The sequence below is a fragment of the Pleuronectes platessa genome, chromosome 1 (assembly GCF_947347685.1).
Source record: "Pleuronectes platessa chromosome 1, fPlePla1.1, whole genome shotgun sequence".
In the NCBI taxonomy this organism is placed as follows: domain Eukaryota; kingdom Metazoa; phylum Chordata; class Actinopteri; order Pleuronectiformes; family Pleuronectidae; genus Pleuronectes; species Pleuronectes platessa.
In genome coordinates this window covers 32525568-32540431 of record NC_070626.1, presented here as the reverse complement: position 1 = coordinate 32540431, position 14864 = coordinate 32525568, and the positions used below count along the sequence as shown (strand labels likewise).

At 41.7% G+C, this 14864-nt stretch overlaps 3 protein-coding genes across 11 annotated transcripts in view; 1 reads left to right on the top strand and 2 right to left on the bottom strand.

The window, feature by feature from the left end:
- The window catches only part of LOC128445106 (NACHT, LRR and PYD domains-containing protein 12), a 37977-nt gene extending 32728 nt beyond the window's left edge, over positions 1 to 5249 (top strand). For all 9 annotated transcript variants that reach the window (XM_053427932.1, XM_053427925.1, XM_053427915.1 and 6 more), the window contains 2 exons: positions 2153 to 2689; positions 5089 to 5249. In XM_053427932.1, coding sequence (XP_053283907.1) covers positions 2153 to 2171 — 19 coding nt within the window. In that variant the 3' untranslated portion in view covers positions 2172 to 2689; positions 5089 to 5249. The remainder of the gene's footprint in view (positions 1 to 2152; positions 2690 to 5088) is intronic.
- Positions 1 to 14864, bottom strand: part of LOC128445039 (up-regulator of cell proliferation) — an 83201-nt gene that overhangs the window by 10791 nt on the left and 57546 nt on the right. The window lies entirely within an intron of this gene.
- Positions 1 to 14864, bottom strand: part of LOC128445051 (up-regulator of cell proliferation-like) — a 141415-nt gene that overhangs the window by 99518 nt on the left and 27033 nt on the right. The window lies entirely within an intron of this gene.

Here is a 14864-nt window from a genome sequence, read left to right as displayed (position 1 = left end):
TCTGACTACGCATGTGTTTTCACATCTTTATTAGGAGATCTTAAGAGAGCCCAGCCGCAATGTGTTCTTTTATTGTTGGAGGAAGTCAATTATTCACTGAAATGATATTCATAGGTCAAGGATGCGTCAAAAAAGGATCCATGAGTCCAATGTATATTTTGTGACTTTTATTAATACTTGAACCCCCCATACCGGTTATTATAAAACAATAACTGAAGCCGAAAGAAGCAATTACCAACAATGGATGAATATTAACTTTGTTTCACACAATAATCAAACATAGAAAATGACAAAACATATACCTTCTTTTTAAACATTACAAATTGATGTCTATATTAATACTTCACCATCATGATGTAAAGCGTCAGTGTCATGATCTTTATCTTTAGTTCTTATGTACAGGGCTGCATAGCAAAGCAAATTATTTTTTTAGATATATGAAGTACTCCTAAAGTACAAATATGTCAGGGATGACAAAGTATTTCTAGCTGTTACTTGTTAAACATGAAGTAGAAATTTATCTTGATGTGAAATAAAGAGTTTCTCAGACCGGATTTGTCTTTGAGTTTTAATTGTAAGCTCTGCAGAGGGTGACACAGCCAGCAACAACTCTTCAGGGTAAAACAATGAATACTTAAAAAGGAAGGTTTTTATATATTGTAGTAAACGGGAAACATAACAGAGAGTCAGACAGGAAACATCTGCAGTCTGGCATCACTGCTACAGAAAGAGGAATCAACCCATCTTACAGGTTCTATTCACAGCTGATGACGGAGATATGTTTTTTGTAAACATCAGTGTTTTTTCTTCCTATGTTTTTGATTTAAATGATTTGTTTTTATATTCTTGTTAATATGTCCACGTGCATGTCGGGAAGCCGGCTGTAAATAAATCGAAACCTCCATAATTTTCCGACTACGCATGTGTTTCCACATCTTTATGAGGAGATCTTAAGAGAGCCCCGCAGCAATGTGTTCTTTTATTGTTGGAGGAAGTAAATCATTCACTGAAATGATGTCCACAGGTCGAGGATGACTACAGATAAAGGTCAACAGGAAGTGAAATTACCAAGTAAGGGCATGAAATTTGAGGTTGCATCCGCTAAGTGCACAAATGCCAGTCAAACCAGTAGTAAGACATTGATCAGTGGAATTTTCCATTACAAACACTACTGATAAAAAAGGTTTGTGACCATATGAAAGGATTTATGACACAAAAAAGTAATTTTCATCAACATACAAGTAATTCAGGTTCATTTACTCTTTATTTTGAAATGTCAGACAACAAAGAGTTGAGCAGTGAGGAGAATTCTGTGGTCGTCTCACTCCGTCCAATCCTGAGTCACCATCAGGAACAAGGAGAATTTCCTCTTCTGATCAAGTTGCTTCTGTCTGATTTTTTTTCTTGTTCTTGTAGTTGACATTTATCGTCTTCAGGGCCGGAATCACCAGATGTCTTCAGTCTACACTCGTCTTTTTCTAACTTTGACAACCTCTTCCAGTTCGCTCCTTTCAAAGTCAGATTTAGTTTTTTAGTGTGGTATACTTCACACTGCAATGTCGCCAATGACAAAATTCTCCTCACTTCTTTTTTATCTCGTTCTCACACGTTATTATATCGTGGTCACGTAATATATTTTTACCAGATGCCACCAGGAGGCGCTGTAACTTACACATTGAGACGATCCAGATGTGTTACCAGCTGTTCTTCCTGCATTTAGCAGCTGTGACTGAGTTTCTTTTATTCTGGATCATGTGTTTTTTCTCCTCTGATTTTTATTATAGAACAGTTTGATCCTGGTTGTGAAATATGAGGCTCTGCTGTCAGTCAAACTGTCCATGTCTGTGATTGGTCATAAGAAGTAAACCCCGCCCCTTTTTGGTGCACGTGCTCACACAGTGAAACATGGCTTCACCTGTAACAGCAGTAAATCCACCTCTCAGGTGTCCACTCTGCACTTTGACATGCAGAGGACACACACTGAGCTCTTAGCGTGTTCATTCCAACACGTGAACATGAAGCAGAGAGGAAGCTGCTCCACCTCTGAACAGGACTGAAGTCCCTGCTGCTCTTTCTACTGGATGAGCTGCATCACTGACTCACAGCTGATGAAGTGAGTCTCTGTGACACTGATGTCTTCTTCTCTCCACAGGTGGAGGAGGGAGGACTGAAGGTGAGTGTGAAGAGGACAGTGTGTGTGGACGGAGGCTGAGCTGTGTCCTGAGGATCCAGAGGGTGAAGCAGCAGCAGCTTGTGTGTAGAGCGGCTCTGACTGGGCCTTGTTGCTGGGAGGCAGAGTGGAGACAGAGCTCCAGAGGAATCAGAGGAGGTGAGCTGCTCTGAGATCAGTTGTCACAAAGTGTCCAGTCCACCGTCCTCCCTGTGTGTTCCTGTGGATGTGACACAGCATCATCACTGGATCTGCTGCTGCTCTGTCCTTTGACTCACAAAAGTCAAAGTCGTAAATATTTCCAAGTTATGTGCAGAACAATGTGCAAATTTAATGCAAATTTTACTTTCAAATATTAAAAGTGACATTATATTTACTGGTCGGGACGTGAAGCTGTGAGCAGTCGCTGTTATAAATAAATATCTGCTGAGTTCAAGCTTCTTATATTTTAAACAGTTTCACTCTGATCCTGCTGACGGCAGCGTGTTAGCATGTTGTGTTGAAAACTAAAGACATCAGGTCAGGGGCGGTTCTGGCTAATTGGAGGCCCTGGGCAAAGAACAATTTTGAGGCCCCCCCCCCCCCCCCCCAAAAAAAAAATCGTATGTGTGTGAGAGAGAGAGAGAAAGTGATTAAATAAGTGTGTGTGAAATGGAGACTTGTCTGTGTGAGTGTGTGTGAGAAAGGGAGACATGTGAGTGAGTGAGTTAGTGTTTGTGTCATACTAACCCAGGGGTAGTCAACCTTTACTATCGAAAGAGCCATTTTGCCCCCTCTTCCCCCAAATTAAATCTGCCTGGAGCCAAACAAATATTTGATAACACAGGTTATAAAGTTATATATATAGTTATACAATATATATAAAAACTATAGTTTGTTGCATTTATTAAATTATAGAACAACAATAAAAAAACTGTTTAACTGCTATTTTAACCTGTTACAAAAAAGGAAAACACCAAACTCTTATGAAGAGGAGAACATAATACATGTGTAGGCCTACTTTGAATTAAATGAAACACAGAACTCTGCTTTTTTTGCTCATCTCCAGCTTGGTACTTTTCAGCAGATGCTGTGTGCTCGCTCTGGAAATGTCTTTCAACATGACATTTCATATTGTTTGCTAATTCCTCGCCACATATCAAGCATACAGGTGTATGACAATGTATGGTGAATTGTCATACACCTGCATCGTTGCATCGTTGGCAGTGAAAGCAAATTAATCTGTCCACGCAGAATTAAACTCTCTATTTACCTCATCTTCCATCCAGTCTGCATCTGAGAGCTCTGGGCTGTCCTTGCCTTTCTTTTCACAAAACTCTTGAATCTCTGCTCTCAGGTCCCATACTGTTTTAAGCACTTTGTCCAGACTGAGCCATCTGACAGCTGTGTGGGGGCCTATGTCCCCATGTTCAGTCTCATGCTCCTCCAACAGTGCAACAAACTGTCTGTGATTCAGCTCCTGCCCTGATAAAGTTAACTAATTTAGTTACAACATCAGTAACATGATTCATTTTTAGCACTGACTTACACAACACCTCCTGATGTATAATACACAGGGTTCATACACATTTTTAACCCATGGATTTCCATGACTTTTCCATGACTTTCAATATCTTTAAACCAACTTTCCATGACCAAACATTTTGTGAGATCTCAGAGTATACATGCAAAAGAGACTAAATTTAGTATTTAAGCTAACAATGAGAATTTCAAAGCATACAGTAAACCTTGAATTACACAAATGAGTGAGACAATAGTTTGATTGACGTCTGTTGTAACATATGGCATGTACTTTTCCATTTGTAGCCAAGCATGGTTAAATCTACACTTCCCTGGCGTAGTGCATTATCTCACCTGCTTCCCCACCAAACATTTCAATTAGTATGAGATAGTATGCCTGCTTATATTTTGAGCGTATTTCTTTTAAAAGCATTTGAATTAATTAAAACTCAGCGTAAATGAACGACATGAAAATATGAATATAACAAATCTCCATGACTTCTCCAAAACTTTTGGGATTTTTTTCAAGCACTTTTCCAGGACTGGAAAATAAACATTTAACAATTCCATGACTTTTCCAGGTTTTCCATGACCGATGTCCTCGATCCTTCTCGTTACAGTCCGTCAGTAAGAGTCTCTCCGTGCTTTGTCTCGTAGTGGCGGTTCAAATTGTAATCCTTAAAAACAGCGATCTTTTCTCCACAAACTAAGCACACGGCTTTCCCATTGACTTCAGTAAATAAATACTTAGCAGTCCATGTCTCGTTAAAAACTCTATCTTTCTTCTCTTAACGTGGGCTGACACTTTTGGGGACTTTAACAACTAACTCACATCTCTTCTTAACTCCGTTCGCCAACACACCATCCGCTCGCGGCATTCAGGATGTACGTCAGGTAAATGTTAAAAAAAGGCACCTTCAAAATAAACGAAATGTTGTTGTATTCTCTGCATGATGTTCACTTATTTACATGTGATTCCTAATATTCCGTTGACCTCACGCGGGCCGGTCACAGACAGCCAAAGGGCCGGATGCGGCCCGGGGGCCGTACAATGCCCAGGTCTGCTGTACAGTGTTGTGTGGGCGAGTGTGTGCGTGTGTGTCCCCAGACATCACACACACACAGGCCCCGGGGCTCCGCCCTCTCACATTCGCTCAGAGACACAGAGTGAGATCAGAGCTCGTTCCTGTTAAGCAGCCGGTCAGTGACAAACAAGACACAGTGTTCAAAAACCAAGTTGAAAAGAAAGTACGATGAAGCCTGTCTTGCTATTGGGTTCATATTGAATGAAGGAGGACATGAGGAGTGATTTATTTGAAAAATAAAGAAAAAATCATAAATACGACGAGGCCCCCTGGTGGCCGAGGCCCTGGGCAACTGCCCGACTTGCCCAATGGGACGCGCCGCGCCTGCATCAGGTGAAAACCATGAGCACTGCAGGGAATCAGAAAGTGTAAAGTTGTGTTATCTGAACACAGATTGATGAGACCAGGCCGTAAATAAGATGCTCAGTACATTGAAGTATAAAGTCAACAGTGATTTCTAAGAGTCGATGTAAATAAAGAAGAAAAGAAAATGACGAGGTGAAGAACTTTTTCAGATTCAAAAAGAAACAGAAATATTTTCACACAATGAGAAGCTGAAGTTGTTTTTCTATTCAAAGTGAATTTAGTCATGTTATTTGTCAAATAGTGAAGTTTGACATGAACATAGTTTAATAACCTGCTTCATCTAATGACTCTGATGTAAAATGGTGTGAGTCTGTGGGTGAAGACGTTTAGAAACACAGATAATTGGTTTGGAGCCGGGAGCCTGAGGCTCTGCTTCACTGAGAAGATGAAAACGTCTGGACTCATCAGATCTAATCAGTTCAATGACTTCATGAAAAACATGTGAACTCACATTTTGATGATTTTCATTCTCTCTGGATTCTTCACACACATGTTCATAACTGATCTGCATGTTCCTGCTCATGTACAGAGACATAGAACGTTTTATACAAGTGGACTTGTATGAATGTTTTATCAATGATTGTTGATTATTCTGAGTATGATCTCATTCAGGTTTATCAGAACAAACTGTTTATACATCAGTGTCTTATTCAGATTATTGTCTTAATCTGGTTGATACCAGAATATTGTATCCATGGAAACGTCAAGCGGTGATTGGTTGGTGAGCGACATGTCGTCTGTCACGTTTCACAGCGACAACACAGAAAGAATATGTGATTCAATAATCAGCTGATCAGGCTCATGGAGGAGATTTATGACATATACTGCAGCCAGCCACCAGGGGGCACTGCAGATAATTTGGCTTCATCTTTATTTTCAGTCTAAATTTTAACAATATTATTTCACGGTGTCTTATTGAATGACGTCAGATGAGATCTTCTCTGTAAAGTTGCAGGTGAAGGATCTGACCTGAGTTTGAGTTTCTCACTTTCCATGTTTCACTGTTTAACGGTAGAAGGTCGAAAATCTCAGCTTCAAATGATTTAATTCAACTTGTTGGAGCTATTTATTTAGTTGTAGTACTTAGTGCTGTTTAGTTTATTATTTTGTTTAGTGAGTATTTAGTTTTTTGGTTATTCTCAGTCAATTTGCTTGATTTCATTATGATTAGATTTCTATTAGTATTCTAGTTTATTATTTGTTTACTTTAGGTGTTTCTTGTTTATTATTTGTGTTTTGTTTCATTTGGGCACGGTAGGGGGGCACCTGAAGTTATATAGGTAGGCTGTCGGTAAGGGACCAGCATGCACCTGGGTGGGCAAATGGTTTTTTACCGGAGCGGGAGAGGCACAGGAATTTTCTTTGTTCTTTGTTTGCTCGCTGTTTGGTTAAATAAACCACGCTTTTCGCAGAAACTGGACATCTGTTTGGACACTAAGTTTTTCCCATCCGCGTACACCACAACCCATGGTGCAACAGTGGCCCTTTGATTAGTATAATTCGAAGTTTGATTTGATACGTTTATCTGTTTGACAATCGGCTGCTACATAAGTAAAAAACCTGCCCTTGGACTCAAAGGAAATAAGCTTCAACACTGGACTTGTTGCATTGTGCGCATTATGGACGAATGGAAAGCAGAGATTGTTTAATCACCTTTTGGACTCAGCCACGGCGCGCATGCTGCTTCTGGCCCAGATCGACAAGACGTTCAACCTTCTCAAAGAAACCGGTATGTGATATAACTGTAAAAAGCTGTAATGGAAAACGGCCAAACGAGTGGAGTTTGACACAGTATCTCACAATACATGGAGTTCAATGAGTGCATGGTTGAATCGCTACATGTTTACTTTTACGCACGGCCACGGCGCATTCATTTATTCATAAAAAGCCGGCCGCAGTGTGTGTTTGTTTGATGAAGAGGATCTGTTGGTCAATAAGCATCGTGTGTTTGCAACTTGCTCTTATGTGCGCTTGTGGACTGTCATTGGTGTAATAAAAAAGGAAAGAAAGCAATTAAAAGAAACGGAAAAATGTCTGATGTTGCTGCAACGGAGGCTGAAGAGCCGTCATCAAAAAGAGTTGTTAAAATGTCTTCTAAAGGAATGGAATACATTGTGATAAGGTATCAGGAAAAAAGGAGTGCAAAATGCAAACAAGCTAAAAGATGCATGGAACATATGAGTGCGTTGATGGCATCAATACAAAACGTTGATTCAGTAAAGAATGAGCTTGCTGTGTTCATGCAATGTTACCAAGACGCAAATGAAACCCATACATCTTTTATGAGTCTACCTTTGCCTAAAGATGAAGTTGAAAGGCAAAGCAAATACTTCTTGGAAAAAATGACAATGTTTTGTGATTTCACTGACAACGTAAAAGGCTGGCTCTTTGAGGCGGGTCATCCATATGTTGAAACAAATAAAGACGATCCTGACAATCAATGTGTTGCTGATGGAATACATCCTGAAGATAGTGCCTCCAATGTTGCAAGTATAAAAGCAAGTTCGCTAAGATCACACTCCCGACTATCACGGAGTTCATCAATATCATCTGCACGTATCAAAGCTGAGGCCGATAAGGCAGCGCTTGTGGAGCGCATCGCTGCGCAAAAAAGGAAACATCAAATAGAAGCGCAACAGGAAAAACTGAGGAGAGAAAAGGAACAACTTGAGCTTGAAACGGAACTGGCAGCAACAAAGGCAAAGCTTCAAGTCTTGGAAATCCGTTCACAGTGTGGCTCAAAACATTCAAACGGCATGAACTCTTATTTTGAAAGGAACAACTCTCACGGTGCGAGTGAATTAAATCCCCATGCCAACACCTTTGTGCCTGATAAAATAAAAAAAAAAGATCATGCTCTTGGTTTGTCTGCTCCTGAACTCCAACCACCAGTGGTTAAGCCTAAACAAAAACAAATGGATGAAATGACATTAAAAGTTGAAGCTCCAGTTCATGTGATGCAAACTGTAAATGGAACTCAAATGGGACATGCTCACCATCAAACTGCTCTGACTGACAACCATCAAAATGACATTGTGAACATTATGCAAAGACAAAATGACATTGCTGCGTTGCTTGTCCAACAAAATCTGTGCTCTAACCTCCCATCTAGGAATATCCCTGTTTTTGATGGAGACCCACTCCAATACAGGTCTTTCATCAGAGCTTTTGAAAATGGAGTGGAGGAGAAAACAGACAATTGGAGTGACTGTTTGCACTTTCTTGAACAGTACACCAGGGGGCAGCCAAAAGACCTGGTGCACAGTTGTCAGCACTTGCCTTCAGAGCAGGGATACCACCGAGCCAAGAGTCTTCTTGCGGAGCACTTTGGAAATGAACACAAAATTGCAGCTGCATACATGGAAAAAATACTTACCTGGACACCTGTAAAAAGTGAGGACATTAAAGGGTTGCAATCATTCTCTTTGTTTCTACGTGGATGTTCAAACTTAACAGAGCAACTGCTGAACATGAAAGAGCTGGACTTACCATCTAACATGAGGATCATCATTGTGAAACTTCCTTACAAGTTAAGGGAAAGATGGAGAAATGTTGCTTGTGATCTGCAAGAACGAAGAGGTAACAGAGCAATGTTCGCTGATCTTGTTGGTTTTATTGAAAGACAAGTCAAAATTGCTTCAGATCCAGTTTTTGGCAACATTCAAGACCCACAGCTCACCAACTCCAAAGCTTCCACTGTTAGTCACTTCAAACAAAGGAAAAAGGGAAGCAGCTTTGCTACTAACGTCACTACAGTAAAGGATGGAGTCATAACTCAACATACAGGAAACAAGATCAAGTCCTCCACTCTCAACTGCCTGTTCTGTTCACAAGTTAATCATTCAATGGACCAATGCTCACAGTTCAAGATGACAGTACACAGGGACAAGATTAATTTCATTAAAGAAAAAGGAATCTGTTTTGGTTGCCTGAAAAAAGGCCACACTAGCAAATACTGCAGGAGTCGTTTGGATTGCAACGTGTGTCACCAAAAGCACCCAAGTGTCCTTCATATAGAGCGTCAGGATAAAGCCACACCCTCTGATCAACAGTCTGTGAGCTCTTCAAATGTTTCACCTGCAGTGTTTCAGACCTGTGGCCATATTGGGGCCGGTCAGGAAGATGCCTCCATTTTTTCTATTGTTGCAGTCAAAGTCAAGAGTCAGAGGAGCAACAAAACTGTGCAGACGTATGCTTTCTTGGATCCTGGGAGCTCAGGAACATTTTGTACGGAGAACTTGGCAAGAAAATTGAATGTGAGAGGTAAAAGGACAAGTATTCTGTTAAGAACAATGGGTCAAAAGAAGATAGTAAATGCTCATGTGTTGTCAGGTCTGGAAGTGTCTGGTCTGAATATGAATGACTTTATTGAGTTACCTGATGTTTTAACACAAAAGAACATGCCTGTCTCATCACTCAATATTCCACGACAAGAGGACGTTGATCAGTGGTCGTATCTCAAGGCTGTTCAACTTCATGACATTGAGGAAGGTGTTGATCTGCTCATTGGAACTGATGCACCAAAAGTGATGGAGCCTTGGGAGCTCATAAACAGCCAGGATGAAGGACCTTATGCTGTCAGAACCAGGGTCGGTTGGGTCATTAATGGTCCACTTCGTGGTGGGAGCAACAAGAATAAAAGTGACTGCTCTGCTGTAACATCCAACCGGATCTCTGTTGAACATCTTCAAGAAATGCTGGTTAAACAGTTTAACCATGATTTTAATGAGAGGTCATCAGATGAACAGATTGAAATGTCCAGAGAGGATGTCAAGTTTATGAATGTTATGAATAACACCACAAAGTTAATTGGAAGCCATTACTGCATTGACTTACCCTTCAGGCAGGAAAACCCTCTCATGCCAAATAATCGTCATGTTGCAGAACAGCGCCTCCAGAGCCTGAAAAGAAAGTTTGCCAAGAATGGTCAATTTAAAGGAGAGTACATCACATTTTTAAACAACATGGTGGCTCAAGGATATGCTGAAGTGGTGCCTTCTGATCAACTTAAACAGAGTGATGGAAATGTATGGTATATCCCTCATCACGGGGTTTATCATCCCAGAAAAGGCAAGCTGCGAGTTGTTTTTGACTGTGGAGCAGCATACAAAGGGACGTCACTGAACTGTCAGCTTTTACAGGGCCCTGACTTTACCAACTCTCTAGTTGGAGTCCTTGTTCGATTTAGACAAGAGCCCGTTGCAGTAATGGCCGACATCCAAGCAATGTATCACCAAGTTCATGTTTCTGAAAAGCACATCAACTTTCTCCGCTTTCTCTGGTGGCCTGGGGGAGACGTTTCACAGGCTCCAGTGGAACATCGCATGAAAGTTCATTTGTTTGGAGCTGTGTCGTCACCAAGCTGTGCAAATTATGCATTGAGGAGAACAGCAGATGACAATGCCGAACATTTCCCCCATGAAGTGGTCAATACAGTAAAGTGTAATTTTTATGTCGATGATTGCTTGAAATCAGTGGCCTCAGAGGAGGTGGCAGTGCAAGTGGTCAAGGATGTGACTGCGCTTTGTCACAAAGGAGGATTTAATCTTTCCAAATGGATCAGCAACAGCCGAACAGTGCTGCTGTCAATTGCTGAAGACTGCAGAGCAAAGGAAGTGATGGAGCTGGATTTGGATGTGGACCAGCTTCCGATGGATCGAGCTTTGGGGCTACAGTGGTGCATTGAAACTGACAAATTCAAGTTTAGAACCTCAGTGCAAGAACAGCCACAGACAAGAAGAGGTATTTTGTCAGTGGTCAGCTCACTTTATGACCCCTTAGGTTTTTTGTCCCCACTCACCATTCCAGCCAAGCTGTTGTTACAGGAGCTTTGTAGGAGAAGCTTGGGGTGGGATGAAGCTATCCCCCATTCTCTCTCCAAGAAGTGGTTTGAGTGGTTGGAGGATCTTCAGAAGGTGGCTGAATTCAATGTGGATCGCTGTATGAAACCCAGAGACTTTGGAGACCCTGCCACTGCACAGCTTCACCACTTCTCTGACGCCAGCCAAGTTGGATATGGAACAGTGTCCTATTTGAGACTGGAAAAGGATGACAGCGTTCAGGTTTCATTTCTGTTGGGAAAGGCCAGAGTTGCTCCACTCAAGCAGACAACAATTCCTCGACTGGAACTCACAGCAGCAGTTCTTGCAGTTCGAGTTGACAAGATGCTTCAGAAGGAGTTGCAACTTAAGCTGGAAAAGTCAGTTTTCTGGACCGACAGCACAACTGTTCTTAAATACATCTGTAATGAAACCAGACGATTTCAAACTTTCGTGGCAAACAGAGTCTCCTTCATCAGAGGAGCATCAGATACTGATCAGTGGAGATATGTTTGTTCTAAGGAGAATCCAGCAGATGATGCATCAAGAGGAATGACGGCAGATAATTTCCTGACAGGCAGGAGATGGATAAATGGGCCGAAGTTTCTCTGTGGGCCAAAGGAGGTTTGGCCTAAATTGGATGCTGATCTTCATGTTATTCCTGCAGATGACCCAGAGGTCAAAAGGGAGTTGACTGTAAATTCTGTTGTTGTGGATTCTGAAAGTGCCACAGATCGCCTGCTCTGTTACTTTTCATCCTGGACGAGACTAAAAAGGTCTGTTGCCTGGTTGCTGAAGGTCAAGAGAACTCTTGTGTTATTGGGACAGAAGAGAAAGGAGCTGTGTGCCTCTAAATATCTCAGCCAGGACAAGCTGGAGCCAAAAGAGCAGGAAGTGAAAAGGAAAATTCAGAGCTTTAAAGCCACACTCAAAGGACAAATCTTGACTCCTGAAGATCTGGAAAAAGCAGAACAGTCAGTCATTCAGTATGTACAAGAACACAAATTTAAAGCTGAAATTTCCTCATTGAAGAATGGTTGTAAAATTGTTGCAAAAGGGAGTCCTCTGTACAGACTGGATCCGGTGATGGATAATGGAATCCTCAGAGTAGGTGGTCGGCTGGATAAATCAGCATTACCAACAGAGTCCAAACATCCAGTCATTTTGTCCAAAGATTTGCATGTATCCGTACTGATTCTGCGTCATATTCATCATCAACTGGGACATGCAGGAAGAAATCACATGCTGTCCAGGCTGCGGCAGAGGTACTGGATCATCAATGCAAACTCTGCTGCAAGGAAAGTTATATCTGACTGTGTTGTTTGCAGACGCAACAGAGGGAAACTCCTTGAACAGAAGATGGCGGACTTGCCTGAGGAAAGAGTGGTGCCTGATAGAGCCCCTTTCACAGATGTTGGAGTTGACTATTTCGGGCCCATTGAGGTTAAAAGAGGCAGAAGTCTTCTTAAAAGGTATGGAGTGCTTTTCACCCGTCTGACTAGCCGTGCTGTGCATTTGGAGGTGGCACATATGTTGGATACAGATTCCTGTATAAATGCTGTCCGGAGGTTCATCTGTAGACGAGGCCCAATCTCCACCATCAGGTCTGATAACGGCACAAACTTTGTTGGAGCTAACCGGGAGCTGAAGGAAAGTCTGGCTGGTTTAAATCATGGCAAAATTCAGAGAGCGTTGGTCCAGGATGGCATAAAATGGAGCTTTAACACACCAGCAGCTTCCCATCATGGTGGTGTTTGGGAGCGCCTGATTCGCTCTGTGAAAAGTGTTCTGACTTCAGTTCTCAAACAGCAAATTCTCGATGATGAAGGGCTCCAAACTGTTTTTTGTGAGGCTGAGGCCATATTGAATGACAGACCCATCACTAAAGTCTCTGATGACCCGGACGACCTGGAGGCACTCACACCTAACCACATTCTGATGTTAAAGGGGAAGCCAATCATGCCACCAGGACTGTTTGACCGCAATGATTTGTACATCAGGAAAAGGTGGAAGCAAATACAATACATGGCAGAACTGTTTTGGAAGAGATGGATTGCTGAATACTTACCAATGATGCAAGAGAGACAGAAATGGACAAGACCAAGGAGAAATCTCGTTCCTGCAGACGCTGCAGCCCCAAGAGGATCTTGGCTGATGGGGAGAATCTTGGATGTGAGAGCAGATGCAAAGGGCCTGGTACGCTCTGTGCGCCTTCGGACCAGGACCAGCATTCTGGAGAGGCCTGTGACGAAGCTCTGCCTGCTGTTGGAAGCAGGAATGTGACACCATGGACTTTCTCTCTCTCCCCCTCCCTCTTTTTCTCTATATCTCTCTTTTGTTGTTTCAGGTACATCATAAAGAAGAAAGTGAACTGAAGCTAATGCATGAACTGTCTAGTCATAGATTGGGTGGAGGGAATAGCTCCTTTGATAAATTAAAGTAATTGTGATTTAGTGCACAATTAGGGGCCGGAATGTTGGAGCTATTTATTTAGTTGTAGTACTTAGTGCTGTTTAGTTTATTATTTTGTTTAGTGAGTATTTAGTTTTTTGGTTATTCTCAGTCAATTTGCTTGATTTCATTATGATTAGATTTCTATTAGTATTCTAGTTTATTATTTGTTTACTTTAGGTGTTTCTTGTTTATTATTTGTGTTTTGTTTCATTTGGGCACGGTAGGGGGGCACCTGAAGTTATATAGGTAGGCTGTCGGTAAGGGACCAGCATGCACCTGGGTGGGCAAATGGTTTTTTACCGGAGCGGGAGAGGCACAGGAATTTTCTTTGTTCTTTGTTTGCTCGCTGTTTGGTTAAATAAACCACGCTTTTCGCAGAAACTGGACATCTGTTTGGACACTAAGTTTTTCCCATCCGCGTACACCACAACCCATGGTGCAACAGTGGCCCTTTGATTAGTATAATTCGAAGTTTGATTTGATACGTTTATCTGTTTGACAATCGGCTGCTACACAACTGCTGCAGGAAAACCAGGAAATCCAGTTTGATCATCACAGAAACGTCTCTTTCAAACCTCAGCTTGTTTTATTCACTTGTAAAATCTTGTGGCTGCTTTGTTTACATGAATCATTTCTTTATTATTACATGAAAATTAACAGTTTCCACCTCATTAAAGATTAAATGCTCTGACATCACATGACTCACTGAGGAGGCTGTGGAGGCGTCTTGTCATGAGGGCGAAGGAGCGAAGACACATTTACACGATGGATCAGACACATGGCACCGTTTGGTAAATGAGGCCCGACACTTATTGTCTAGTGTCACTGTGTCGTGTCACCACTGTTTACAACAATAACATTTTTTAAAACAAGTTCCTTGACAGTGAGTCTCACAGAATAACTTACACACAAATAGTCTTGGTCTTGGTGTACAAAAGTAAATTTACCAATGCAATGGCATGAGACATGTAATGAGTTGAGGGGTAACATTCATATTCCAAAGTGTCCAGAGAAATACTACAAACTGATACAATATGTTCACTTTGCTAAAATACCTTATTACATTATCAATCAATCAATCAATCAAATTTTATTTGTATAGCCCATATTCACAAATTACCATTCATCTCATAGGGCTTTAACAGGGTGAGACATCCTCTGTCCTTAACCCTCAGCAAGAGTAAGGAAAAACTACTAAAAACCCTTTTAACAGGGTAAAAATATGTAGAAACCTCAGAGAGAGCCACATGTGAGGGATCCCTCTCCCAGGACGGACAGAAGTGCAATAGATGCCACGTGCAGGAAAACATCATCAATAATCAAAGTCTCTAGCAGCATTTGATGAGGGTAGACATCCCGAAGGACAACCCCAACATGACATGCCAAGCAGTCCCGCTGCAAGCACAGTCCATGCTCAGCAACCATCTAGACCACGATCCACCATCCAGACCAGACACCACTCCAGTCCTC